The sequence below is a fragment of the Perca fluviatilis genome, chromosome 12 (genome assembly GCF_010015445.1).
Source record: "Perca fluviatilis chromosome 12, GENO_Pfluv_1.0, whole genome shotgun sequence".
NCBI lineage: Eukaryota > Metazoa > Chordata > Actinopteri > Perciformes > Percidae > Perca > Perca fluviatilis.
In genome coordinates this window covers 20823358-20851145 of record NC_053123.1, presented here as the reverse complement: position 1 = coordinate 20851145, position 27788 = coordinate 20823358, and the positions used below count along the sequence as shown (strand labels likewise).

Genomic DNA, 27788 nt, shown 5'->3' with positions numbered 1-27788 from the left:
GTGGCATTGCTACTTTTAAAATATCTGAGTACTTCTTTCACCACTTCTTCAAATCAAATTTTTATTTTTTCGACTTTTCCTGAATACACTCCGCCCCGACAGCTATGTGATTCCTTAAAACGAGCGCCCCTGTCCTCCCTGTCAAAACACGTAGTTTATCGCGTTGTTTGGACACAGCTGACCGCTGCCTGCTAGAAGAAATAAACCAGGCTAGGCTAGCAGGACAGATAGTTAGCAGCGCATAGAGCAGCAGTACAGTGAATGTAAACTCATGAGGACAGCGGAGACAGGACAGGAGCGAGTCTTTCACCTCCAGCGATGCAGACGTTGAGTGTCGCAGCCAGCTAACGTTAGCGCTGTCCCGACACACAGGGACTGAGCTCCATGGCAAAACCCAAGCAACGATAGATAAAAGGCGACATCAACAGGAACGGGTTAGCTTAGTTTCAATGTTATTGTTAATTAAAGCCCACATATGGTCACAATGTCCTGCTCTGGAAACCTGGTTTGGGATGTAAATAAACGTTTAATTGGATACAACGAGCCTAACACCATCAGGACCAACTATTTAGGTAAGAACAAAACAAGCCTCTTTGATGCTAACGGCAACGTAGGTGAGATGACAAGAAAACATTTATTACTTTAAGATTGTGTATGGCAGGTAACTCCACTGAAGGCTGTGTCTGCGGTGCTGAAGCACATCCAATGACAGCTAGACCCAACATGAACTGTGCTCCGATCTACTTTATAACCGAGAGCTAAGTTACTCCTTCTGCAAAGTGTAAACACAGCAGTGACCGCCTGTACATTTAATTTACTCATGTAAAAGCGGAGATGTGAGAGTCCAGAGCTTAAGCGCTAACGTTAGATGGGATTAAATATTATATATAATCCTTAATAGTGCAGCTTTTTGTGAGGTAATAGCTGCAGCACAATTATATTTATCTCATTCAGATATGCCATTGTTTTTCACAGGAATTGCAGCATAGATGCTATATCCATTATATGATATGTGTGTATGTATGTATGTGTGTGTGTAACTGAACTGAAAAGTATAGCACTACAATTGCATAACATAATTTAGATAAAAGCAGGGATCGATCATGTAATTTATTTATAAAGGACTGGTGCATTATAAAGGGCTTTTTGCAACAAAGTGCTCAAGATCTCATTCTCCTAAACGCACTCACAGCAACCTGGGACATATTTAACAGTCATAAACTGAAAAACACAAATGAGAATAGTAAAGTAGGGATATACGTCTGCCTCATAGAATGTATTTTTAAATCTGTAAAATTGATGTTAACTTTAGACACAAGACCAATAGAATCAAGCAAGGAAATATGGAGTAAATAGTGTAATATTGCACATAATATCAGGCCAGTGTATCAAAACACTAATAACTGTTCATTTGTTTAAGGGAAATTCCCACATTGAATAAAGTAAGATGACTAATTCAGCTCCAAACTTCACAAGACAGATCACATAAAAATAATACTTGCTTCTGTTTATTAAAACATGTTTTTAAAACTTGCATGACACTGCAGTGTTTATATTGTCTCCCAAGAAGATATAATGATACATTGGCATGTTATTATGGCACTTATAAATAAGAGCATTTGTCAGTATACTAGGTTGAAAGATTCATTTTAGAGTGTGTAAAGGTAGCTGTGCTATGTGGTTTAAAATTATGTATGTATTTGTTTTACATTCATGTTTTAAGCGTAACAAGGGCAAAACTATAACCCTCATTAGTGTGAGTTAACTTGTAGTGATAGTCCTCATTAGTGAGACTTTACCTATGTTTTGCTGCATGTCGATCTCTGTGTTGGTTGTGAGAGAATAATATGATAAAACAACAGTGGCCGCGGTGTAAACAGAGGACAGCGCTGCTGGCACACAGGCAGACAGAGAGGTTTATAAGACTTGTCTGCAATTTGGCCTGTCTAACAGTCAGCCTGGTTGACTGAAGATTTATAAGCCTGTAGAGGTGGGACAGGTGCCCCAGAGGTTTAGTCAGCGCTGTATTTAGCTTGACTGAGATATGGTTTGAGCTGTTATTGTGTTATGGTTAAGGGATACATGCAGTGATGTGTGGGTCTGAGCTCTTGTAGGTTATATTTAGCTTTAAAATGGGGGATGGGGGCAGCAAGTAGTGGTCAACATTGAATTCCAGAGACACTTCCGGGGGGGTTAAAAGAAATGTGTGTGTAACCTTAGGGCTTTCTCTGAACTTACGCAAGATTTAAGTGTTAATAATGACATTAATCCCTGTTTAACATGCTGATCGGAGACTCCAAAAACACACCCAGTAACTCTAATAAAACACAACATATTGGCATAGGTGTTAAATTAGAGATAAAACTACTCGATGCATTAGGCTTGTCCAAATGAACTTTTTCTTATTGATTTTCCTTATTTCCATGTATAACTGGCCAAACCCAAACTATGTATTGTCACATTTTTTTATTTATCTCTAAATATTTTTTTGACAATCAGTAATTTGTTTGAGTTTAAATGTCAAACGTTCTCTGATATAAGCCTCTCTAAAGCGATGATTTACTGTTGTAAATCAAATATCTTTGGGTTTTGCACTGTTGTTATGCTCTGTGAAATATCGTGATGGACAGTTTTTTTTAATTATGACTTTTTATAAACCATAAAAATAATTGATTAATAGTAATTTTAAAAAGAAGCAACTGATAGTGAAAATAATAATTTGTTGATATATTTTTTAATTTCAAACCCTTATTTAAGACTCTGGGAATCACCTGACAATGATGCCAAGCATGAACAAAAGACGTCACACAAACAATCAATAACAAACCACTTGAAATATAAATACAATTATACAAAACAACAAACAATATCAGTTCAAACTAGGTTGAGCAGTGGACAGTTATTAATTAGAGCCCTAAAGCGTCCAAGTGATATATAGAAGTATTTAGTTTTAGGTCATGTTGCAAGAGATTCCATGAGGCTGCTGCACAAGTCTTTCCAAGTTCAGTCCTGGCACGAGGTACCTGAAGAACCCAGTGAGTTAAAAGTGGACCAGGGTTCACAATGTATCTGAGCCTAAACAACAATATTCACATACCCATCTTTAACCAACATGCTTACAGTCCCTATTTTTGTTATACCAAAAGTTAGTAAATACTAGTACATTTGTTGTAATTAACTTTTTAAATGATATCTCTCAAGCACGTTTTACACAAGTGAAAAACATCTTGTGTGAGCTGTCTGATCATGACTGTAGTAAGAATATTTTCATATAATTAGTCTACCATTTTCATATGTGGCCATGGATGGATTACTGCATGGGACTACCGGGCTCAGGCACAGGGGCCCAGGGCTCAGGGGTCATAACTCACAAAATGTTGCTGGGAAAAAAAAAGTATCACGAAGAGACTCTAAATGACCACAGATATACGCAAAACAACTAACGAGAGACACAAAATGACTACAGAGATGCAAAATGACCACAAAGAGAACCAAAATGAGATGACCACAATAGTCCCTTTCCGACCGGAAAGATTTTTGCAATTCCTAGAACCTTTTTTATCTAGTGTTCCGACTGGACCAATTTGGGGATTTTAAAGTTCCTCTAGCCACAGTTCCTTTTAACTCTTTCAGCTCCTGCTTCAGGGCAGGGTCTTTTCGCTGTTCCCTTTTCCGCATAAGAACCTAGGTCAACGAGGGTCGGGTTTCCGGTACAAACAGACCAACAAAGGGACAATTTTAACAATTTTCTTATTCATCACTAAATTCACTTCTGAAAACGTTTTAGGCGAGAAATGAACTGTTTAGATTTTGAATATAGGCAGTCTTGCGAAAATTGATGCCGAATTGACAATTTGCTTCAAAGTTTTCGGAGTTGAGAAGCGCCATGAAGTGAGGCGACAGCCAGCAGGCGCCTGCCCCGGCCGCTAGCTCGTCGCTCTGACAGTCATGCTCAGAGACCCCGCTGTCAGCTGGAGGTCTCTCAGACCGGTCTCGTAAATAAGACGCTTTTATTTCGCCGTTGACGATTCGTTTGTTTAAATATCACAACACATGTCCATCATAAGATTAACGGGAACCTGTGGTTAACTGTCTTTTCGGAGTTAAATTCCACAAGCGTGCCCCTGCGGGCTGGCCGGATGACACACACACACACACACACACACACACACACACACACACACACACACACACACACACACACACACACAGAGCGCAGCAGGCAGAGGCGGGGGAGAGAGAGATACCTGTTTCTCGGGAGACTTGTTTAAATTATAACAAATATGCTATATACATTAGATTTGGTATTTAGTTAATACTTTTCTTAGGCGTATTTGTTTTCTGATTTTAACGCTATAAAGACCGTTGCCGTGCTTGCATCACTCCCTTACCCCTCCTATAGTCCCTATGGCCAGTGCGAATGCAAATGGAAAAAAACGGTTTTGGGCGAGAGTAGTTAGTAGATCTGTTTAGAAGTGGACTTTTCCTTTTCCGACCAAGTAGTTACAGGAACGAATGAGATGCAAAAGTACCAAAAATAGATGTTTTAGAGCAGTTGGTGTGTAACGTGGATTTTGGACACAACTGGAAAAGTGATGAAAAAGTATCACAAAATGACTTTATTATTGCATGATGAGTAATAACTCTTTGAAGAAAGAACTCAAAGAATTATGACTTCAATATGAGATACTTCATCTGATCCTGAAGCGGCTCCTCTAACAACGAATGAGTAATTGATCCAGAGATCAAAATGTCTTTTCCTCACAATTGAGTTAATGCTGCTGCTTTCTCACAAATCCCCAACAAATCTTACTTTTTAATTTGTGTGTTTTATCGTCCCTTTATTCTCCTAAGAGCTGTCGGTTCAGAGAACATGTTTTTCCTGATACAGCAGAAAGATGTATACTAAAAGTACGGGCTTATCAAACCACTTTGTCCTGCATTTATAGTCTCATCAATCAGCAGCATCTTTTCTCTTTTTTATCAGGCTTCTCCTGCATGAATAAGTACATGCTACGGAAACACTGAATCCAAATGTATAATGTGATATTTAATACCAGTCTACAGAACTATTATTGTACCTAACTGGAGTGAAGCAAAGAACAAAGATGAATTGGATGGATGGATGGAGAAGTAGATGATAGATAGATAGATAGATAGATAGATAGATAGATAGATAGATAGATAGATAGATAGATAGATAGATAGGGGCTATCATTCAATAGGATAAGAAATAAAGCAAAAACCTGTCATTCTTTTACATTTTTTTTTTTTTCACAGGTAGAAGAGAATTTGTCCAGAGACTGAAACTTGAAGGGACACTGAATGTACATGATGGCTGTGTAAGTGCCCCAAAAATGTTTTATCTGTTTTCGTTTTTTTATTAGTTAATGTCGTCTGGCAAAGAAAAACAACACACCATGCCACTTTTTTCGACCACTTTGTGAAGCCGAAGTGTCTGACAGAGAGCAGATCTTTAACTTCAGACCAGGTGGTTAATACCACTGAGAAACCTGAAGCGGACAGTCACACGTTCTGTCACACTATCAGCCTGGACGTCAGTCCGGTTAAAACACCACAGCAACCACAGGAGAGCATCACTTCAATTCCCGCCTCGTCTTTAAAAGGATTAGAGGAACATTTTTATTGCATGTTATTTATATATTAGCTCTTTCAATCTTGAGTGGAGGTATATTTGATAAAGAAGACACAGATACGGAGTCATTGATTTGTCGGATCAGCAGAAAAATAATGCAACTATTTTGATAATCGTTTCAGCCCTAATTTTTGCCCTAACTGAAGGTGAAGACCCAACTGAACATCTGTGGGTTTTTTTGTCATTTTTCTTTTAAATATTTGGTAACACTTTACTTGAAGGTATCAACATAATCGTGACATGACACTGTCATAACTATGACATGACACTGTCGTGAACATGTCATAAATGTTTAAAACTTCTGTCATTAAGTGTCATTTGTTTTTTGTCATGACAAGTTGACATTGTTTGGGTTGTCTTGATTATGACAACTTGACATTAATCAAAGTGACATTACCAGACGTTGTCTTGGTCGTGACAGGTTGACATTACATTTCTTTGGAGTGTCCTTATTAAGACACCTTGACATTAAACAGGATGACATTATGTCAAGTTGTCATGACCAAGACAACTTCTGGTTGTCATGACAAAAACTGAATGACACTTAATGACAGAAGTCATAAATGTTTATGACACGTTCACGACAGTTTCATTTCACGATTATGACAATGTTATGTCACGATTATGTCGATACCTTCAAGTAAAGTGTTACCAAATATTTTATTTTCAAACTTTACTTGAAACTTTAACTTTCACAAAATACACCAAACATAGAGATAGACACCCCTTCAGACACCTCGCATACAAATCAATGACCAGAAACACAATGTCTGGCCATGTGAAGCTGTCACCCATTTTTCTTTCATTGTCCTCAATAAACTGCAACACTGCTCAGTGGTGCGCTGCATCCTCTCAGTAAGTGGATGGTCTGAGTTTGTATTGGTGGCTCAGCACGCCTCAACCGTGTCAGCTGTTGGATGAGGTGGTTAAATCGGTTTGAAAGGGCGAGAAAGAGCCATACCAAACATTGCAAAATTAGTGGAAACAGGGTAGTAGTTGTATCAGTTGCAAAATACAACTTGCTGTTGTTGGTCGAAGAATGAGAGATTTGCAGTTTATTCCCAGTTGACACAGTAAAAATACAAGTTTCAGGAAACCTTACAATATAAAGTAGATGTACTTTTTAGCAGACAAATCTGCCTGTAGAAGGTGAAGACTGTTGGCCTTTTGGCCTGCTGTTCCACATATTACACATTACATATTACACAAGGTAAACCTGTTATTTAAAGAATGGCACAATGAAACATTTAGATCACCTCATCCCTTCGTTTGAATCTGCTCTCACCGTCTGCCTCTAAATCTTTATCACACGAGAAAGACAAGATAGATTCACCTACACTGTCTGATACCATTTTACTTCAGATGATCAAAATTGATTAAACTTTCTCAGTTTAAAATGTATTCTAATATTGAGCCTCTGGTTCAGGATGTGGTAAATGGACGGGCAGGCAGTGTCATTTCACTTATTGCAGCAGTGGGAGTCTGTGGAAATGAAATGAGCAAAAGTGTGATGATGAAAACACTGAAGCTGCAACAAGCAGGGGTTAATGAAATATTGATCCACAGAGTGACAGCCAACTGTGAATGTTCTTGTGCTACACTTTATATTCATGGACGGATTATATGTGTGACCATGATTTGACAGTGATTTCAGTTGAATGTAATTTGAATTGGACAAGGACATTAGACCCTCAGTGGTTCCCAACCTTTTTTTTCACCTATTGTGAACCCTTAAGGTGCATGGTAATGTATTTTGAGTAGTTCAGTTGATTTAGTTTTTTTGTTCCATTTAAATAATTCTTTAAGCCTGAAGTGGTGAAACTATAGCAACATTTCACAATCAAAGCACAGATTAGAGAAAACACAGAAAAATAAATGTAATTCTGTGTAGGAACAGTTTGTTTTCTTATTTCCTCCCTTCATCATCATCTCCTGACACCTTGGACTTATCTTGCGACTCCTCATGAGGGTACAGACCCCCAGGTTAGGGGTTTTGGTCTCTATAAAATTGTCACATTTTCCCAGAGTGACAGTTCAAAATGCTTGTTATTTTTTTTATCAGTTTTTAAAATGATATCAAATGAAAGCAAATAAGAAGGCACTTAGAGTTGAGAAGCTGGTATCAAAGTTTCAGTTTAGTTCAAAATAGTTTTTGATTTTTTTTTTTTTTTTGTCAGTCAAAGTCAAATCCTTTTAATGACCTAACCCTTTCAGCACTAATGGAAACCGCAAACATCTGTATGTTTGCATAATCCGTTTTACTAATCCTCTCCGCAGGTCAACACTATATCTTGGAACGACACAGGTGAATATCTCCTGTCGGGGTCAGACGACACCTTTTTGGTTATCTCCAACCCGTACAACAAAAAGGTAAGTTGTCATCAAGAAAGTTGTCTTTGAACAAAAAGCAGATGAAGTTGACTTTTTTACAGCCGTTTGTCATTTAAACACTTGTTTAATTGGCATGTTTAGTTGGCATGAGAGTTTTGGGTGGCAGATGTTAATCAATTATTATTAATTTTAATTATAATTTTATATATATATATATATATTAATTATAATTTTATATATATATAAAATTATAATTAAAATATATATATATAAAAAAAAGCCAAATCAAAACAAAAAGCGACTGTAGCAGCTGGTGTTGTCGGTCACTTAGAAACACTACAGTCAGGTACAAATAGGATGGGTCCCAATGTGTAGTTTAGTTCAGTGTCAGCGGTTTTCACAGCTGTAGTTCATGTGCTATACGTTTTTGAAATTAATATATATGTGTTTGTTTCCTCAAAATAGAGAGAGAAAGAGTAAGACCCATCTCATGTTTTGATCATATTGGCGATTCCTTGATGCCGGTTTTGCACCAAAACATGTCAGCAGCTCAGTTCATTAGTTAATAAATTTGTAATAATAATAAAATTTGTAATTCAAGTTTTCCGACAACATATTACAGTAAATCAATGTAGAACGGCCAACGAAGCCAACAGAACAAAACAAATAACTGTGAACAAAAGAGAAAAAACTAAAATGGACGACAGACAAAGAGGTGGCACAAAATATGAATACAATACCACATAAATACAACATAAATGTAAAAGTACTACAATTTAAAAAAAATTAAAAAAAAATTAAAAGTAGGAATATGTATTTTTGTTTTCTTCCTTTTTATATACATAAAAAATTAGATCATACTTCATAAAACTTACTTTGGTAATTATTAGTCCTTCCTATTTGTCCCCAGGCCATCTGCCAGATAGCATAGTGCTAGTGAGGCACAATTGAGGCAATTAATGTCTACATTTATTTATCGTTTGGATGAGTCAAAAAATTGCATCATAGAGGCTCTATTAAAGCAACACTAGAGCACTTTTACCGCTTCGGGTCCCCCTACAGGTTGGAAGCGGAATTGTGCATTACATTACATTATGCAAGTTTGCCAGATCGGGTAGCGGATCTGTAGTTCAAATGAACTGGACAATGTAATGTAATGGACAATTACGCTTCCAACCTGTAGGGGGACCGAAGCACGAAAGTTCTCTAGTGTTGCTTTAAGTCCTAGGAAGAGCTGCTTCAGAAAACGCTGGCACGACAGCGTGCACACAAAGTTTTGATATGACAGATATTTTGTATGGATGTATCACTAGTGTATGGTTACTTGGGGATCTGTTAGTTCTAAGTTAAAATTAGTTTTTTTCCCCAGGGTTTCTGTTCTTTAAAATGTTTTAATACATAATAGTGTGTAATGAAGATGTTTTTCTAAATCACTTAGTTTCCTCAAGTCTTTTACTTCTCATTTTCATTCTACCTCCTTTTATTTTTCGTTTGGATGAGTCAGAAATTAGCATCGTAGAGGCTCTATTATGTCCTAGGAAGAGCTGCTTCAGAAAACGCTGGCATGACAGCTTGCACACAAATTTTTAATATGACAGATGAATAGTATTTTGTATGGATTAAAGATTCTGAAATAAAGATTTTTTTATTATTAAAGATTCATGTTCGTCATTAATTTTAAGCTGAAAATTATTAGAATATCAGTTTTTATACCACGGAAACACCACCTTTCCCCTGAAATCGTTTTAGGGGAAAAAAACACATTGCAATTCTTATTTTTGTTGAAGCAGAGCACCCAAATAAACTTGGTGCAGGAAGTGTGTGTGTTTAGGTGACGGTGGGACCTGGGAGGTTACCTTTCGTCAGTTACTTCCCATTCAGCCATCATGTATTTTCTCTTCCTCAGGTCAAGAAGTCCATACGTTCAGGTCACCGGGCGAATATCTTCAGCGCTAAATTCATGCCCCACACTAACGATCAGGAGATCATCTCCTGCTCCGGAGACGGCATCATCTACTACACCAACACCGAGAAGAGTCCTGAGCACAACAGACAGTGTCAGTTCACCTGCCATTATGGAACAGCTTATGAGGTACTGAACACGAGAAACGCTGGTCAAACATCTTACAGAGCATACATGAGATTCTTCTTTGTGGTTTCTGTCTCCTAACCTGAGCCTCTCTTTTTGTTTTGTCAGATTATGACGGTACCAAATGACCCCTACACGTTTCTGTCGTGTGGGGAGGACGGCACGGTGCGATGGTTTGACCTCCGCACGAAGACCAGCTGCACTAAAGAAGACTGCAAAGATGTACGGTGACAGCTGGGATGTTTTTTCTCCTTTCAGTTGGTGATGCGTCATGAATTGACACTGGGGGTGGGGGGGGGGTCTCAGTATCACTAGTGTATGGTTACTTGGGGATCTGTTAGTTCTTTTTGTTGTGGAAAAACTGGCACGTTATTGCGTGTGTGCGTGCGTGTCTCTCTATATTGCGTTGCATCTTCTCTTATTTCCTGCTGGAGCTCGGTACTCGTGACCTTAAGACTGTCAGAGTAAGTTTACCAGACTCTGTTACCCCTCCCTCTTAACTACCATACAGCATGTTCGTGTTAGAAGTGGACATCCACAGCTGGAAAACAACCTATTGAAAATATTTTTGTCTGAGCTGAATAGCTGGACGAAACTGTCCTCAAATCTATATGACTGTAAATACTCTTACCTTAAAATGCCACCTCTGTTGCTGCTGACTTTAGAAAAGGGCTCATTGACTTTATAATTTGTTTGTGCCATTGTGTTTGCTTTGATTTCAGGACATCCTGATAAACTGTCGAAGGGCAGCCACCTCTATATCCATTTCTCCTCTGGTGCCGTACTACCTGGCTGTTGGCTGCTCTGACAGCTCAGTGCGGATCTACGACCGACGCATGCTGGGCACCAGAGCGACAGGTAAACTGTCCTGCAGGCGGACCACTTTCACTCAGCTTCCTCTTTCTTTATATTTAATGATATAGTAGATTCACATTGGCTTTTAGGCCCACTGTATATTTGAAGTCACTACAGTTGTTTTTGAGAAGGAACAAAATATAGCAATAAAAGACTATTTATATTAATTTATTTTTGTTGGCGTAATATTCTTGTTATTAGCTGTTATTGTTAAGTAAAGCTTAGCTTACAGATGAATCAGGTTTGAGGGGCTCCTCTCTGGGTAAAACATTTTTGATATTTCAATATTTGATTGACCTATCTTAAACTTTGGGATCTATACATTTATTCAGTAAAATTTAATTTAAAACCTCACTTGGATGTCAGTTGGCTAAAATGTGATAATAAATAAGCAAACATAATTTAGTGTATCATATATTAAAAGGCATTGCCAAACAGACCTCAAGTTTTCTGGGAGTTTTTATGCAAAAATGGTCAAAAGTGAATGGTTATTGGTTCATAACATAGCAGCAGATCAGAGCTGTATTTTGGCCCTAGTACTATATAGTAGTCATTTTAAAATCTAAGCTCCACATTAACGTAATCAACTTTGTTGGTCTTGGGGAGTTAAAACTTTAAAATGCATACAAAGAAAGTTTTTAACAAGAGCATTAAAGCTGTCCTCAGAATCAGAGGCAAATAATTTCACAGTTTTGGTCCAGAACTTTGTCTTGGTTTTTGGTACAGTGAGCAACAGAGAGTATGAGGATCTGAAGGCCCCACCAGGGGCATATCTCTCCAGCTTATCAACCAGATAGTCAGAGACTCTGTTTCTCATCCGCAGGTAACTACATGGGCCGGGGGACGACAGGCATGTGCGTGAGGTTTGTTCCCGCTCACCTGTCCAACAAGTCGTGTCGCGTGACTTCTCTGTGCTACAGCGAGGACGGTCAGGAGGTTCTGGTCAGCTACTCGTCCGATTACATCTACCTGTTCAACCCTAAAGATGACCAGGCGCGAGAGCTGAAGGGCCCGTCTGAGGAGAGGAGGGAGGAGGTGAGTGATAGTGATGACTCTTGTCATGCAGCTCTCATAAAAACATCACATGAATCCTGATAGGAACTGTATGTTTGTAGCTATAACATGGAAATGTCTGTTGGCCGGTCAGTCCACCACTTTTATCCAGACTGAAACATCTCAACATCTACTGGATGGATTGCCATGAAATTTTGTACAGACATTCATTCTTCGCAGAGGATGAATCCTACTGAATTTGGTGATCACCCCCCTTGCTATCCTTTTCCTCTTATGAGGTTCACATTTGTGGTTTTGAATGAAATATCTATCTAGAACTACTGGAGGGATTGCCATGAAATTGGTCTATACGTTCATCTCAGGAATAATTGTAATAACTTCCTGCTCCTTCCTTTTCCATGAAGCGCCATTATCAGGTTAAAATGTTATTTTTTGCAATACTTGTTTTATGACCAAATACCTGCAAAACCGATGACGATCCCATCAACCCCAGCTGTACTTTGTGTTTAGTGCTAATTAGCAAATGTTAGCATGCTAACACACTAGCTAATATACTACTATGTTCAGCTCTAATTGAAATATATAGAAATAATGTGATGCAGAGAAAATCAATGCTGCAGAAAGGACTTGTGAGCAGGTAAATAAATATATAGCCCTGTATCGTTAAACATTCATATACTCCACATTAAAATGATTAAACCCTGCGTATCCTACGTAGATGTACCCAATTGGTACTATTTGTATGTGTACCATAGAAAATAAACATAAGCACGTGTGGCCAAGCAGAGTCTTCCATGTAGGCAGTGAAAGGGATGTTATTGATACTGTAAACAAACACAACAAGAGCCCTTGTTGTGGCTGTCTGCTTCTTTAAGTGTACTGCAGACTGCTAAATCTGCACCAGCTGATGCAGTGCAGTGAGTGGAGCAAAATGACCCTGAGGAACAGAGGAGAGGAGGGGAAGAGACACAGTGATTGAGAAAGAAAAGGCACAATGGATTATTGATTAAAACCAAATCTAAACATGTATTCTTAAGTGTTTTTCTCAAATGTATCTGGGTCATCATTTCTGTTTGAGTGAGCATTTAGTTTGAAAGTGTTCACTGCGAGCACTGGTCTTCACGTGTGTCTGAATGTGCTGGATCATGGTGCCAGTGTTTCAAAGCCTCGTGGTGAGTTCAGCTGTGTCGAGATGCAACCACCACACACATTCCTTTCCAAATACAGCGTCCGACGCAGGCAGTGTTCCTCTATCCTTTAAAATAGTTCAGGCTGAGGTGGAGGGGACGGTCAAGCAAAGGCTCATTACCTCTCTCTCGCTCTCTCTCGCTCTCTCTCGCTCTCTCTCTCTCTCTCTCTCGCTCTCTCGCTCTCCTTTTTTCTCCACCTGTAACCTCATTTCTTCAGGGGATTTTGCTCTTTGATTTATTCTACTATCTCTGTCAGCCTCTGCTCCTTTTCACCACCTCCAGCCTATAACCAGACCTAATGACATTTCCTGCGTGAAGCAGTTGATAGTCCCTGTACTAAGACCCCCTTTTTCTATTTCTGGCTTGCAGCCTGTTGCCCTGCAAAGAGAGCCAGGGGACTGGAAAGTGGTGGCAACCTCAGTCGTGCAGCCAGAAGGGAGGGGGCACTTTAAAGAGGACATTGACAGAGATGAGCAGTGTTTTGCTCTGGCAGCGGAGCTATTTTTGACCATGCTTTGACTGACAAACTGCTAATCTCTCTCTCTCTCTCTCTCTCTCTCTCTCTCTCTCTCTCTCTCTCTCTCTCTCTCTCTCTCTCCGTGTGTGTGTTACAGCTGAGGCAGCCTCCAGTGAAGCGCCTCCGTCTGCGAGGTGACTGGTCTGACACTGGACCCCGAGCTCGTCCTGAGAGTGAGAGAGAGAGAGACGGTAAGATCAGAGCAGTCAGTACAGCAACTGACATGTACGCATTCCTGCTCAGTAAGTTTAAAGCAGAGGTCTGAAATTATTGAGGCTCTGACACAACAAATCCTACCTGCAAATTGTTTCGTTTTTTGACATTTAGATGTTTTCCTTAATCTTTTATTATAAAAAGTTAAGTAATAATAAAAAATTTTGCAAGGCTGCTAAATTAAAGCATAACAATTTCTCTACATTCAATATTTAGTGAGCTGTGCAACTTGTCCACTTAAACACGTAAGCAATTACAAATGTGATGCCTCCACCAAGTGGAGTTTGCTACCAAGTAGTTTGCTCCTTTACAGAAAACCATGTCTGTGTTCAACTTCAGTGTCAGTGTCACAATAACTGCATATCAAACACACTTTTATTCCACTTTGTTTCCCCTTTAGTCGTCACTGGATGAAATTGTCCAAATTGCAAAACATAAGTCTGAGTCACTGAATCAGTATTTGCTCAAATTAACAGTTGCATTTTATTCTTAAGGCCCCACATGAGAAGCAACAGTTTTTTTAAACTATGTTGTGTGGAGTCCGGATCGATATTGCAATATTGTCCCAACATATTCGACTTTGTCATGTTTCTTTTCTTACGTCCAGCGTGAACGTGTTTCTCCTGCGCTCTTGCAGGAGAGCAGAGCCCAAACGTGTCTCTGATGCAGAGGATGTCGGACATGTTGTCTCGTTGGTTTGAGGAGGCCAGCGAAGCTCAGGGCAGCAGAGGAACTCGACCTCAGACACGAGCCAGAGGTGAGACATTGACTGGTACTCCGTCTTTGAAAAACTGGCAACACTCAGCAAATCAGACACTCTAAAAGTCCTTGTGTATATGTGTGTTGTTTGTGAGTTTTGTGCTGATTTCTTTGTATTTTTGTTGTTGAGTTTGTGCAAATTAGCTTAGGCTATAAATGCTGTGCTATGTGGCATTTGCTCTTGCTATATACTTTTCCCTCTACAAATAAGCGTTAAATAAAGGTACTTTAAAATTGTAAACATAGATCTTCACATTTTGACTCAGATGTTTCACACAAATTCCACAAACATTTTTTTAAATAAATTACAGGGCTGCATGGACTGCTGCATGTCATTATTTAATACAGTTTTTTGGGCTGTTAGCATATTTTTTTTAACATTACTTAATTATAAATAATAAAATGTGTTTATTGTTGTATAAGCTAGTGCTGGTTGTTAAAAAGAAAAGGACAACAGTTGAAAATTAGCCATTTGGCAAACACTGGCCTTTTACAGTGTTGTTGAGAAGTGTGCATTGTCCCTGAAAATACATAATTAAAGTCAAGCACCATGTATTTTACTATGGATCCATTTACCTATATGTGTCAGCACCCCAAATGCAGAGTGAAACTGTACATAAAATATTCATATTTTACAATGCAGGTGGAGTTTAGAGTTGTATTTTGTGAAATGTAATTAAAATTTAATTAAAAAGTAATCCGCTCATCCTAGAGATTGTAAACCTCTATTTCTTTTCTTGTATCAGGAACAGCTGTTGGTCCAGAGGGGGCCTCGAATACTCCAGCTGCCCCTGCCGTTGGCTCCAGTCAGGAGTCCGGCGTCCCAGAGAGGCCCGTGGGCTCAAACGGCCCGGAGGTACCTGCTGGTCCTGTCGCCGCCGCTGCCGCCATGCCTAAATCCACTTCCTCTTCCTCCTCAGGGTCGTCATCAACAGTCACAGCACCTCCTCCTTCCAGCTCCTCATCAGTGGAGAGCTCGGCCCCTTCCTCCTCCCCCCTCACCTCCTCGCCTGACTCCGAGCAGAGGAGTCAGCCCGACACGGCCGGGACCTCCACCCCCACCCCCACCCCAACGCTCACGCCCACGCCAGAACCCACTCTCTCAGGTAGGAGAAGAAACGCACACAAATGTCACTTTGATAAAGTACACAAAAACATTTCAAATTTTAGTCTTCAGTAAAGTGAGTTAGATCAACGTGTGTGTGTGTGTGTGTGTGTGTGTGTGTGTGTGTGTGTGTGTGTGTGTGTGTGTGTGTGTGTGTGTGTGTGTGTGTGTGTGTGTGTGTGTGTGTGTGTGGAAGTGTATGTTTGTGTGTGTGTTTGCTGGAGCCACTCCACTCAAGCAGCAGCCTCACTTCACTCTCTTTTCCTTCAGCATCCTGTTGTCCTTCTCCTCATTTATTTTCCTGTCCCTCTGCTCTCAATCCTCTCCTCACATCCTTCCTCTGTCTTCTAATCGTGCATTCACTCTCCCTCTCTTCCTCTGCCTCTTTATCAGAGTACGGTCCTAATCGGCTGCCCATAAGTATAGTGTGTAGGCGTTTGCAGAGGTTACTTCGGCTGGGCGACCCACCAGGACAGGGTCAGCGAGCTGCCCGTTCTTCTTCTTCCTCTGCAGCCCCTGAGAGACAGTCAGAAAGAGCTGCTACTACTGCTGCTGCCGCTGAGATGCATCCCCCTACAGGTTACCCTCCCCTCCGAGCTCCCCCACCTCCCCTCCATACAGGCTGTTTGCCTGGGCCCCCTCCCCTACCATCTTACCCTCTATGTAGGAAAAGCAGACTTGTCTTGTTTGTAGAGACCGTTAGGCTCCAGATAGACCCAGCCTTGCTACAACTGACCACAAATATCACAGTGATCTCTTCCCATTCCCTAATAATGCACCTTCTACTTATTAACCTCTGTAGCGATTACTGTGTCGCCTCTCCACTGTTTGCTCAGCCCCTCACTCACTAATGCTCTCACTCCATCGCTCCACTTGTTGCTTGAGTTTTTACCCGAGTGGCACCAGCTCTGCTTTGGCGTCCTCATGGCTCATGTGGTTATTCACTCATGTTTTGAATGATTTAACTGATCAGCTGTCTGTACTTTTGGGCTTGGTTCACTTTGGTTTGATCTCACTCAAACTTGGGAATCATAACTAAAGCCTTTTTCAGCCATGGGATATTACTGGCTTCATCTACTGTGCCTGTTAAAGTGAAAAAGCCGGGCGCCCGGATAGCTCAGTTGGTAGAGCAGGCGCCCATGATTAGAGGTTTACTCCTCGACGCAGCAGGCCCGGGTTCAACTCCGTGAAAAAGTCTTTTTGTCTTTAAGACGTACTGTGGGTGTCCGTTACGTAAATGTCCCCTGTGGCTTTATTCAGAACCTCCACAGAAAGAGCCACAATACTCTTCTTGTGCACAAATAGCTTCAGGTTGAAAAGTAATGATGTGAAGGGAGGAGAGTTTTCTTAGTTCTCTATCAGGCTGCATCAGTGATGGTTTTTCAAACTTATTTTGGAGTTAATTAATGACCATTGTGAGCTCTCTGCCGATTCTCAAAAGTGAATGTACGTTTTTTCAGTTTCATTATTTATTAGAGAGCGAATTCAGCTGCCTATTTTCTAACATCTGACAGTGCACAAGCATATAATGACTTAAAATTCTTATTATCACATGCAGTCTGTAATTTTTTTAAATTATTATTTAATAATATTTTGCTGAATATTAATTAATTTATCCATGCAGTCCAATGATTATTGTGGTTGTGCAAAGTTCTTTTTCGTTTATAAACCTCTTTTTCCCCACACTGCAAGGGGAGAAATCCTTTTTATTGAGTGATCTGACATGATCAGGATCTCTTTCTGATAGATGGAGCAGGAGGGAAAGAGAGAGGATGGTCTTTTCTCATACATAGGGGATCTCTAGACACACCAGGGACACATATTTATGTAGAAAAGCCATGAAAACGTGCATTTTGAATAATGTTTCACCTTTTAATATTGTAAAAGTGGTGCATTCACTGTTTTGTGTTTTCTGTGAACAAAAGATGATAATTAAGTGATGAATTTCTTAAAATTGACTTTAATTTATTCTCTCTGAGCCTTTATGTTAATGTGACAATATTCAATTCAGAGATTTGACATGTTAAAAGGGTTGTCCCGGTAAGATTGCAGTTATTGACTTTAATGTAAAAGGAAGTCCGTGCCTGAGCGTGTGCCCCATGTACAAAGGCTCGGTCCTTGTTGCAGCGGCTGCAGGTTCAACTCCAATCTGCGGCCCTTTGCTACATGTCATTTCCCCTTTGTCTCCCCTTTCCCATCTTCAGCTGTCCTATATAATAAAGGCTTAAAATATCCAAAAAATAATCTTATAAAAAAAAAAGGGAGTGGGCGCCCTGTTAGCTCACCTAGTTGAGTGTGCCCATCTACTAAGGCTCAGACCATACCGCAGCAGCCTAGGGTTCAAGTCCGACCCGCTGCCCTTTGCTACATGTCATTCCCTCTTTCTCTCCTTTCCTGTCTTCCTATCAAATAAAGGACAAAAATGCCCCAAAAATAATCTTTAAAAGAATAAAAGGGAGTAAGGGGTTTATTCAAACGTGAGAATGATGTACAATTGCCATCAAATTCACGTATTATTATTATTATTAGTATTATTATTATTATTATTATTATTATTTTGTTTGTATTTTCCATTGTGATATCTTACGGTGAGCTTGATGGTTATTGTAACATTGCAGGAATTAATCATTTATAAGCAGGACGTGTTAGCATGTGTGAATGTTGAGACTTACTAATCTCTAATAATCATTTTGCACATACAGTGAATGTGAAATGATCAGATGAAGCTTTTCTCTCCTTTGGCTAATTTTACAGCTCCTCCTGCTTGGCCTTGGATCGCTTTCTTTTTAACATGACTTTGAAGTTTTTAACCCTCGTGCACATTGACTTGTGTTAAGCCCTCAGGTTTGAGCTCTGTGTCAGATGTTTAGTCGGTCTCATTTGTTTTCCAGATTCCCCCTCATCTGTGGTTAACAAACAGCTGGGATCCATGACTCTTGATGAACAGCAGGGTGCGTCCCCCGCCACCCACTTTTCTTCTTTATCCTCCCTCATCAAAACAAACACTTTCTCTCAAACCTCTGCACAGTCGTCCTCCGTTGTTTTCATGCTTCTTGTTTCTCTCTGTCCACCACTTTACTTTCCCATTATCTATCCAGACACATTTCTGTGACAGTGTCTATCTGACCCAAGTTACTGGGACTTGGACTGAAGGATGCTATGACAGTAATAGTAATAATAATAATAATAATAATAATAATAATAATAATAATTCATTACAATCATCTATGTAATTAAATCATATTAATCTCTTAAATTGAATTAGAATTTTGACTTATTTACATTGATCTGGTATGCATGATGCAGGTAGGAGTCCTTAAACTGCTTTACCTGTACTTAAAGGGTAAATTAACTCAGATTACAACAACAAAACATTGTTTTGTTTTTAATGAGTGACACTTAAAATTGACATCACATTTACGTAATTAGTGACTTTTCACCTTTTTAACTCAAAAGTTAACTGAAAGGGTTAATTGATTATTTAAAGGTCCCATATGCTCATTTTGAGGTTACTACTTAAATTTGGGTTTCTACTAGAACATGTTTACATGCTTTAATGTTACAAAAAAAAACATATACGGTCATACGGCCTGTCTGAATATAGCTGTATTTACCCTCTGTCTAAAACACTCAATTTTAGCGCCTGTCTCTTTAAGCCCCCATCACAAAAAAAGGCTCTGTCTCCTCTGATCAGTCAGCCTCTGTGGGTTTTTTCCCATCATTGCTGCTGTGAAGTGACTGTAACACACTGCAGCCGCTCATATATATATATATATATATATATATATATATATATATATGGTGCCGCTGCAGTGTACATATTACACATATATATTACATATATATATGTGTGTAGATTGAGCGTTTTGATTCTTTCACAGTATTTATATAGCACCTCGACCTGCTTTATAATCAAAAAAGACATGGACATCTCACTTTTTACAGTATGGGACCTCAAAACAGTGGCAGATAAATTTTCTGTTGATCAACTAATTGATTAATTGACTAATCATTGCAGCTATAGTTCTGAGATACAGTCCTTATCTATTTGTGAGGCTTCTCCTTTTTACATTAACTTTACCATGATGAATGGGAAAAAAAATCTTTGTAAAGCTAAAACTTGACAGTTAAAAACTCAACATGTATCGTGCTCACCTAGACACAATGTCACTGTTAATCTTGATAAAACACAAATGTCGCTGCCATCAGTCTTCATTGGGAACTATTTGGTTCAGGAGGTAAACATAAATTGTCCCCAACACCTTAAAAATCTACTATAAACCAGGTTGTTACACGACTAATAACGATCCTTCAGGGGCTTTGACGTGATGCTTCTTGTGTCTTGATGTGTTTCTGTCTTGTTGCTGTGGCTGGTGATAGTCGTCCATTACAGTGTGTCCACCTTTGTCCGCTCTGTTAATGTCCGCTGCATGTTTGTGTTGTAAATCAATGGGAAGTGATGCAGCAGAAGGTTGCATGTTTTTAATGTGCTTTTAAACAACTAAATACATGCTGTGAACAGGGGGAAATCATTCTAAGCCCAAAGCTTTTCTATCAGGATAGTTTTTTGTACAATAAATGATTCTTGCTGGCTTTGCCTGTGTCTTTCTCACAGGAGCAGCAGAAGCTGTAGGTTCACCTCCTGATCAACCTGCTTCTGTACCAGTCAGCACCAGCGCTCCCACCACCTCCACCTCGAGCGGTACCAGTCGACCCAGCGGAGCAGAGCCAGTCCTCAGCCTACACTACAGTTCAGAGGGAACCACCACCAGCACCATCAAGCTGGACTTCACTGATGAGTGGTGAGTGATTTCTGAGTACAAGGAGATAAAAGGCCTCTTTTAAAATCATTGTGAAACTTTTATGTTCTCCCAACACATTTATTATGTTGATTATTTTGATGGAAGTTTATTAATTTGAGCATGAAATGATCATTTTTGCACAATTGTCAACTTTGTTTATATAGCAGCTCTTCATTCCTGAAGAATGTGACAATGGACCCTCTACTGTAGAGGCTGCCTTATACCAACTACTAACCAATTGAAAAAACCTCTTGCAAATTAAATACAAATTGATAGCAGGCATCATAGTCAAACCCACCTGGCAGCAGCAACCTTAGAATATTTGTTCTAGAAACTATATTTCTTAAGTTTCATGTCAATATGTTGTAGATCATTGCATCAACAATTGAGTGTAATTGCAGAGCTTTGTTGCTTGTTTTCATTTTATTTTGTAATGAAGTTGACGTTTGATGTGACCAACAGTGTGCAGAATTTCTGGTTCCTTTACAGTTTCGCAAAGCAGAAAGATGTTCACCCTGTTTGAATTTGACAGAAATGTAGTGAATACAGATGCATCCGCCTTGTACAACACATTCCTTATTGCGGAACAATTAAAAACCGTCAGAGGCTTGAGAGACTCTCAGTCGTTGGTTTTTATCTTCCTCCACAGGAGCAGTAGCACATCCAGCTCTTTGGGCAGTGGAGGTCCCAAAATATCTGAGGCTGTGGCTGCACAGAGCAGAGAGAGTCTGTCGACGGAGATTTCAGTGTCAGAGCAACGTGAGTCTTTCAACATCATGAAAATCTGTCTGACAGACTTTGAAATCAAATTTTAAATAGTACAAAAGTTTCAAGCCAGTTTCACCTCTGACACACCCCATCACTGATGGTTGTGGTCAGAACATGTGCACCTATACATCACAGCCAGAAGATGTGAAGTTAAACCACTGGAGGCCAGCAAAGACGTGATTTGTGGAAACAAACATACAAATATACAAACACTAATACTACAAAGTCCTGACATGTATTAAAGGTGGCATGACAATTTCAATTTATGAGTTTATTTTTTAACATTAATATGAGTTCCCCCAGCCTGCCTATGGTCCCCCAGTGGCTAGAAATGGTGATAGGTGTAAACCGAGCCCTGGGTATCCTGCTCTGCCTTTGAGAAAATGAAAGCTCAGATGAGCCGATCTGGAATCTGCTCCTTATGAGGTCATAAGGAGCAAGGTTACCTCCCCTTTCTCTGCTTTGCCCGCCCAGAAAATTTGGCCAACCCATGAGAGAGAGACATCATGACTTTCAAACGAGCAAAGTGGCAGTTGGTCAGTTTTTGTCAAATTCAGCGAATATCTCCTCACAGTCACCCAACTCTCTATTTTCTGTGCGCGCTGTGTTAATACACAGCCCTGTCTCTGTAAATGGAAAACAAACCGAAAGGAGTGCACGAGCCACAAAACACAGTTCCAGCCAATCCGCAACAGGCGGCAACAGTTGATGGTAGGGGCGGGAGTGGGGGGGAGGCAGCATGTGAATGTGCCGGCCGGCCAGTAGTAATCGGTCTGTGAATCTGGAGGGCGGAGCTTCTGAAGAAGGGGTTATATTTGTTTGGCAGTTGAGTTTAAATATTAACAATCTTTGCGCAGCCTCGCTTACTATGCAACTTTTTTATATGTATTTCTCCTCAGCTCCCTCTGTGTCCTCGGGGCAGCAGATTGTCACGGCTGCCTCCACAGAGCCGCCATGTGGCGCCTCCTGCTCCAGTGCTGCCGGCAGCTCGTCGGCTCAGGCCCCAGTGGCGAGCTCCTCTCAGGGGGACACTGTGACTTCTTCGGCGGTGGAGAGGAGTCAGCCGGAGGGTATGGAGGACACTTCAGGAGGCTGCAGGAGAGCGGAGCCCAGAGCGGAGGAGGGAGAGGAGGGCCAGAGTCAGCCTGCCCGGGCCAACCAGGACTCTGATGACAGTGACGACGATCCTATTCTCATCCCATCAACGAGGTTCAGAGGTCAGGGTCAGAGGTACGTTAGACAACTCTTGTTTCTATTCACTCACTACAAGCAAGAAAACACCCTTTGAATGCAGGTCATTATCTCATTGCTCTTGTGTAATGTCACTTTTAAAGGGTGGGTATTCTAAATTTTTGTGATGCCTTCCCATTGACTGTTTTACGACAAATCTAGATTAAATTCCAGAGGATCTGCAGTAGGAGATAGGATGATCAGGTAAAGTGTTTGCACTAAAAGCATCTAACCTGTCAGGTGTGTGACATGCAGCAGAGCATTAAAACTCAACAGCACAACATGATGAAGATAACAGGTTTTTGTCTTGATTTGGTCATTTCGCTCACAAAAAAACTAATATACACACAGCTAACAGTAGAGTTAGAGTGATGTGCATGTGAGTACTGACTCCACAGATGGTGTGAGTAGCAGCATAACAGCCGCATTTTGAAGATTTTGTACAGAAGAGAAGATGAATGAACAAAGAATGTGTGCATGATGGAAAAGATATACAGTTTTGATTCCTCAGTAGGACTGATTTTTTTTCAACTAGTATATTACATGAACAAGTGTGGATTTGATTAAGTGACACTACTGTCATGTAGATAATGGACAAGACTTTGCCCAACAATATAAAGGGCTTAATTAAGTTAGGTTGTGTTTTGCCTTGAAAGTGGCTGCTTTCTAGCTTGGGGTTTATTTGGTTGAATTAATTATACCAGCATACATTTCACTCAAGATTCAAAGCATGGGGTCCGAAAGCATCAGAGACAGCATGGGTTTGTGTGTCTTCTCTTATTTTTCTGGAAGCTTTATAATCACATGTATACATTGATATTGGTTTTCTTGTGTTTCATAGACGCTCAGCAGCCGCTCGTATCCAGGAGCTGTTTCGCAGGAGGAAAGAACGAAGGGAGATGGAGGAGAGCGAGACCCAGAATATCAGGAGACCCTCAGTCAAGATGGTCTATAAAGGCCACCGCAACTCCAGGACAATGGTACATCTCCCAACCATTTACATTATATTAGTTTAAAGGCTTCTTGAAAGAATGATTTGACATTTTGAGAAATACTTGCTTTCTTTCTGAGAGTTATACGAGAAGATCGATACCACTCTCATGTCTGTGTGTTAAAGGTCCCATGAAATGGTGCTCTTTGGATGCTTTTATATAGACCTTAGTGGTCCCCTAATACTACATCTGAAGTCTCTTTCCCAAAATTCAACCTTGGTGCAGAATTACAGCCACTAGAGCCAGTCCCACAATGAGCTCTCCTTAGTATGTGCCATTTCTGTATCTGTAGCTATTGAGGAGGAGAGAAGGGGGGGCAAGGTGGAGGGTGGAGGTGTGGCCTTGACCAACTGCCACTTTTCTCGTTTGAAAGCCATGATGTCTCTCTCTCTCTCTCTCTCTCATGGGTTGGCCGAATTCTCTGGGCGGGCAAAGCAGAGAAAGGGGAGGTAACCTTGCTCCTTATGAGCTCATAAGGAATAAGCAATTTTCAAGTATGAAGCTAGAGCCTGGAGACACTTAGCCTAGCTTAGCGTAAATAATAATAATAATACGTTTATTTGTATATAAATACAGGAAACAGGAAAATGGATAGCCTCAGTCTGTCCAAAGTTTAAAAAAAAAATAAAAATAGCCCCTACCAGCTAATCTCTAAAGTTCAATAATAAAAAATGTGTGACTTCTGTCTGGTAACTACTTTCTGCAGTCTTGTCATTACTGCAAGGTTGCCAGGTTTGGTACCAAATATGCCTGTACCTGTGCTGTAGTCAGAGAAGCTGCAGATGAGCTCTGGGCGGATGGATAAACTGCCGTTTGTCAGAAAATAGTTACACCACATAATTCCCTCTTTTTTACATTTCTGTTTGTGTACGAATTAAACAAACAATTAGTGAGGTGTATTTCAGGATTTTGGACAGAGCCAGGCTAACTGTTTCTAGAGTGGTGTCTTCTCATCAAACTCTCAGAGGGAAAGCAAAATAAGCGATTACCAAAATGTTCAACTATTCCTTTAACAGTGTAAAATTCAAGGTGGTTTTATTTCTTTTGTCCAGATAAAGGAGTCCTGTTTTTGGGGCAACAACTTTGTGATGAGCGGCTCGGACTGCGGCCACATCTTTATCTGGGACAGACACACGGCAGAGCACCTCATGTTGCTGGAAGCGGACAACCACGTGGTGAACTGCCTGCAGCCGCACCCCTACGACCCCAGTGAGTCCCACTGTCACTCTGCACCGCACATGATCCTCTGCTCCAAGATGATGTTCCGTCAGATGTTAACTTTTAATTTTCTGGTCTGTTTCAGTTCTGGCTTCTTCAGGGATAGACTATGATATCAAGATTTGGTCGCCACTGGAACAGTCAGCATCTTTCAACAGAATCCTGGCTAATGAGGTATGTCTGCCAATAGATGTGTGAAAGCAGTGAATTGATTGATTGATTGGTTTATTTGAGTGTGCTGGTTTATTTAAAGCTTAAGTGCGTAACTTTTTGATATTAATGAACGTCTGTTAAATTCGAGCTATTGCCAAATGAGTTGCTACAAAGCTAATGAAGACTATCAGCTCCACAAAAATCTCTCCGTATTTCTCACTATGGCTATGTTCAGAGGATTGTCGTTTGGTGACTTTCCCGCACAGAAGCTCGAGTGAAGATAATTACCTCTTCTGAAAAGTCATCATGTTTTTTTTTATCCTCCGTGTCCTCCTTGGCTACTAGCAACTGCGTGGGGGGCCGGTCACGGAAGGCTTGTATCATGTGGACGCGCCGACAGTTTGGTTGTCATTACTTAGAATTCCTCATGGGGGCAGAAACTACGCAATATAGCTTTAACTTTAACATTGTTAAACTTTAGGTTTTGTACAGATTAAACATACAACTATATATACCGTGCTAATTAGTGAGCTTATTGAATAACATATAATTTCACTGTTTTATTTGTCAGATTCACGTTCCTTTACCATCTCTTTCTTAATCTTTCTTTTTCTTCTTTTCTTTTTAGGTAATAACTCGGAACGAGCTTATGCTAGAGGAAACTAGGAACACAATCACAGTCCCGGCTTCTTTCATGCTCCGAATGTTGGCCTCCCTAAATCACATCAGATCAGGTACACAAACATAAACTCACTTTTGTTTTTAATTCATGCAAATAGTTTGAATATTAATGCACAATGTGCACAGACACCGTTTTTCTTAGGACTTTCCTTCTAAACCTTCTGGTTTATCTGTCCCTCTTTTAATATCTGCTTTTGCTTTCTTGCAGATCGACTAGAAGGTGATCGCTCTGAAGGTTCAGGACAGGAAAATGAGGATGAGCAGTAGCCTGCTGGCAATGTATTTTAAAGAAAACATTTTTTTCTTGCTGTATAGCACTTGAAAAAAACCTGAGATTTGTACAAGTATAGTGTAGAATACTAATTAGTGTCATTTCTAGCCCCCCTGTGTTTTTTTAAGATGACTTTCTTACTGATGTTTCTGTATGAGGATAAACTACATCTGTGTGAATGCAACAGGCAAGGATGTCAGTAAATATATATTAAGTGTGAGAATAATGGTGGCTGGTGTGCAAGGATGTTAAGTGCAATATTATTTTGTTAGGAGAAAGTGAGCTTTGATCAGTGTTAACGTGTGACATTTTGAATTTGTAGCACAAAGCTAAAAAATGTTGATGTCCTGCTCCGGCAGTTGCGCATGTAAACAAGGACTTTAAGTAAAAACATACTTGGAGAATGCTTTAATTTTATTGTTAAAGAGAGAAAAAAAGAAGTTGTGGTTCTTCTCCCCAAAGGGACATGCTAACATTATAACCTTTTACATAATTTGGAAGAAATAAATAAGGCTATGTCATCTCAAAGATGTCTGGAAGATTAAAGCTTAGAGGTGCTGTAGGTAGGATTGTGAAGATCCAGGACTTAGCCAAAAAAGTTGAACATCAACAACTTCTCAGTCCCTCCCCCCCTTTCTGCTAAAGCCCAAAACTGTCTCCTAAGCCCCTCCCCCCACAAGGGAGAATGAATGCGTGTGCATGAGCAGTGATTGACACGCAGTTAGACACACCCCCTAGCCCTGATTGGTGCATCTGAACAGGGAGCTGTGGATTGCCAGAGGAGCCAGATTTTATTTTTTATTATTACCTGCTTCATGTAGTTCTACTTGAACATAGGGTCAGTTTCAGCAAATACGACAGAAAGTTAGTTTTATAAAGCTTGCCTACTGCACCTTTTAAGATGCAGCAAGCTACCAAATCAAATTAAATACAATCTGGGTTAAGTTAAGCTAGACAGCAGAGGACATTCAATATACTTCTGTCATTAGCTTATCTTTAGTTTAAGACCAGTTTAAACCTGTGTTGTCTGGAACAAAATCATATCATTCTCAGCAGCTGCAACTGTGTAGCAGGCAATGTAGCCTTGCGCCGTTAGCATCAAGCAAAGATGAGGAGCAGGCTACAAAGGTCTTGTAAGATCACTTCTATTCCAATTTAACTTCTTTTGTGTGTTTTCCCCCCCTCTCCTTAACTCAAATAAATCCGCAAAAAAAAAAATTTTTTCTTCTTAAAAAAAATTTTTACAACATTTTTTTATAAAAAAAAAAATAATACTCAAAAAAAATTTTTTTTTTTTTAAAAAAAGGGAGCCCTTTTAATGTGTGTTAACTGCTGTTAAACATCTTACTTGATTTGAGTCATCGCTGAGTATTTGACTTAAAGGTCCCATAGCATGAAAATAAAGTATAAAGTGGCAGTTGGTCAAGGCCACACCCCCACCCTCTACCTTGCCCCCCCCCTCTCCTCCTCAATAGCTACAGACACAGAAATTGTACATACTAAGGAAAGCTCATTGTGGGACTGGCTCTAGTGGCTGTAATTCTGCACCAAGGCTGAATTTCGGGAAAGAGACTTCAGATATAGTATTAGGGGACCACTAAGGTCTATATAAAAGCATCCAAAGAGCACCATGTCATGGGACCTTTAAAGGGATACGCCACAGTTTGTTGAAATAGGGCTTATCACAGTCTACCCTGGCTGTAGATAGGTGGGCCGATGCATTTTTTGTCTCAGTACAAGTAATTAGGTTGTTTTTTTTGTCTTTTGTTGGCTCACTTTTACTCACAACATGCTAACCGGCAACATAGGATTCCATTCACTACGCTAAGCTAACTAGCGGCAGCACTGCCGGTGTTGCACCAGACTAAAACAATGCATGCAGAAAAAATGCATTGGCCCACCTATCTACAGCTAGAGGGAGACCGTGATAAGCCCTATTTCAAC

The 27788-nt window shown here is 40.1% G+C and overlaps 1 protein-coding gene across 5 annotated transcripts; it reads left to right on the top strand.

Annotated features, from left to right (window-relative positions):
* The first annotated feature begins 153 nt into the window (after positions 1-153).
* dcaf6 (ddb1 and cul4 associated factor 6) lies at positions 154-26372 on the top strand. Of its 5 annotated transcripts, XM_039817063.1 has the most exons (21): positions 155-572; positions 5281-5342; positions 7934-8026; positions 9894-10079; positions 10185-10298; positions 10799-10934; positions 11755-11966; positions 13750-13843; positions 14503-14622; positions 15371-15730; positions 16123-16308; positions 18621-18680; positions 20345-20531; positions 21181-21290; positions 22199-22529; positions 22692-22733; positions 23371-23509; positions 24574-24730; positions 24825-24913; positions 25521-25626; positions 25782-26372. In XM_039817063.1, exons 1-21 carry the CDS (start codon positions 476-478, stop codon positions 25838-25840), a joined length of 2940 nt encoding a protein of 979 aa, XP_039672997.1. In that variant the 5' UTR covers positions 155-475; the 3' UTR covers positions 25841-26372. The 5 variants fall into 5 exon arrangements, with proteins under 5 accessions (XP_039672999.1, XP_039672997.1, XP_039673000.1 ...); XM_039817065.1 differs by lacking the exon at positions 18621-18680 and having other exon boundaries at positions 154-572; XM_039817066.1 differs by lacking the exon at positions 16123-16308.
* The last annotated feature ends 1416 nt before the right edge of the window (positions 26373-27788 follow it).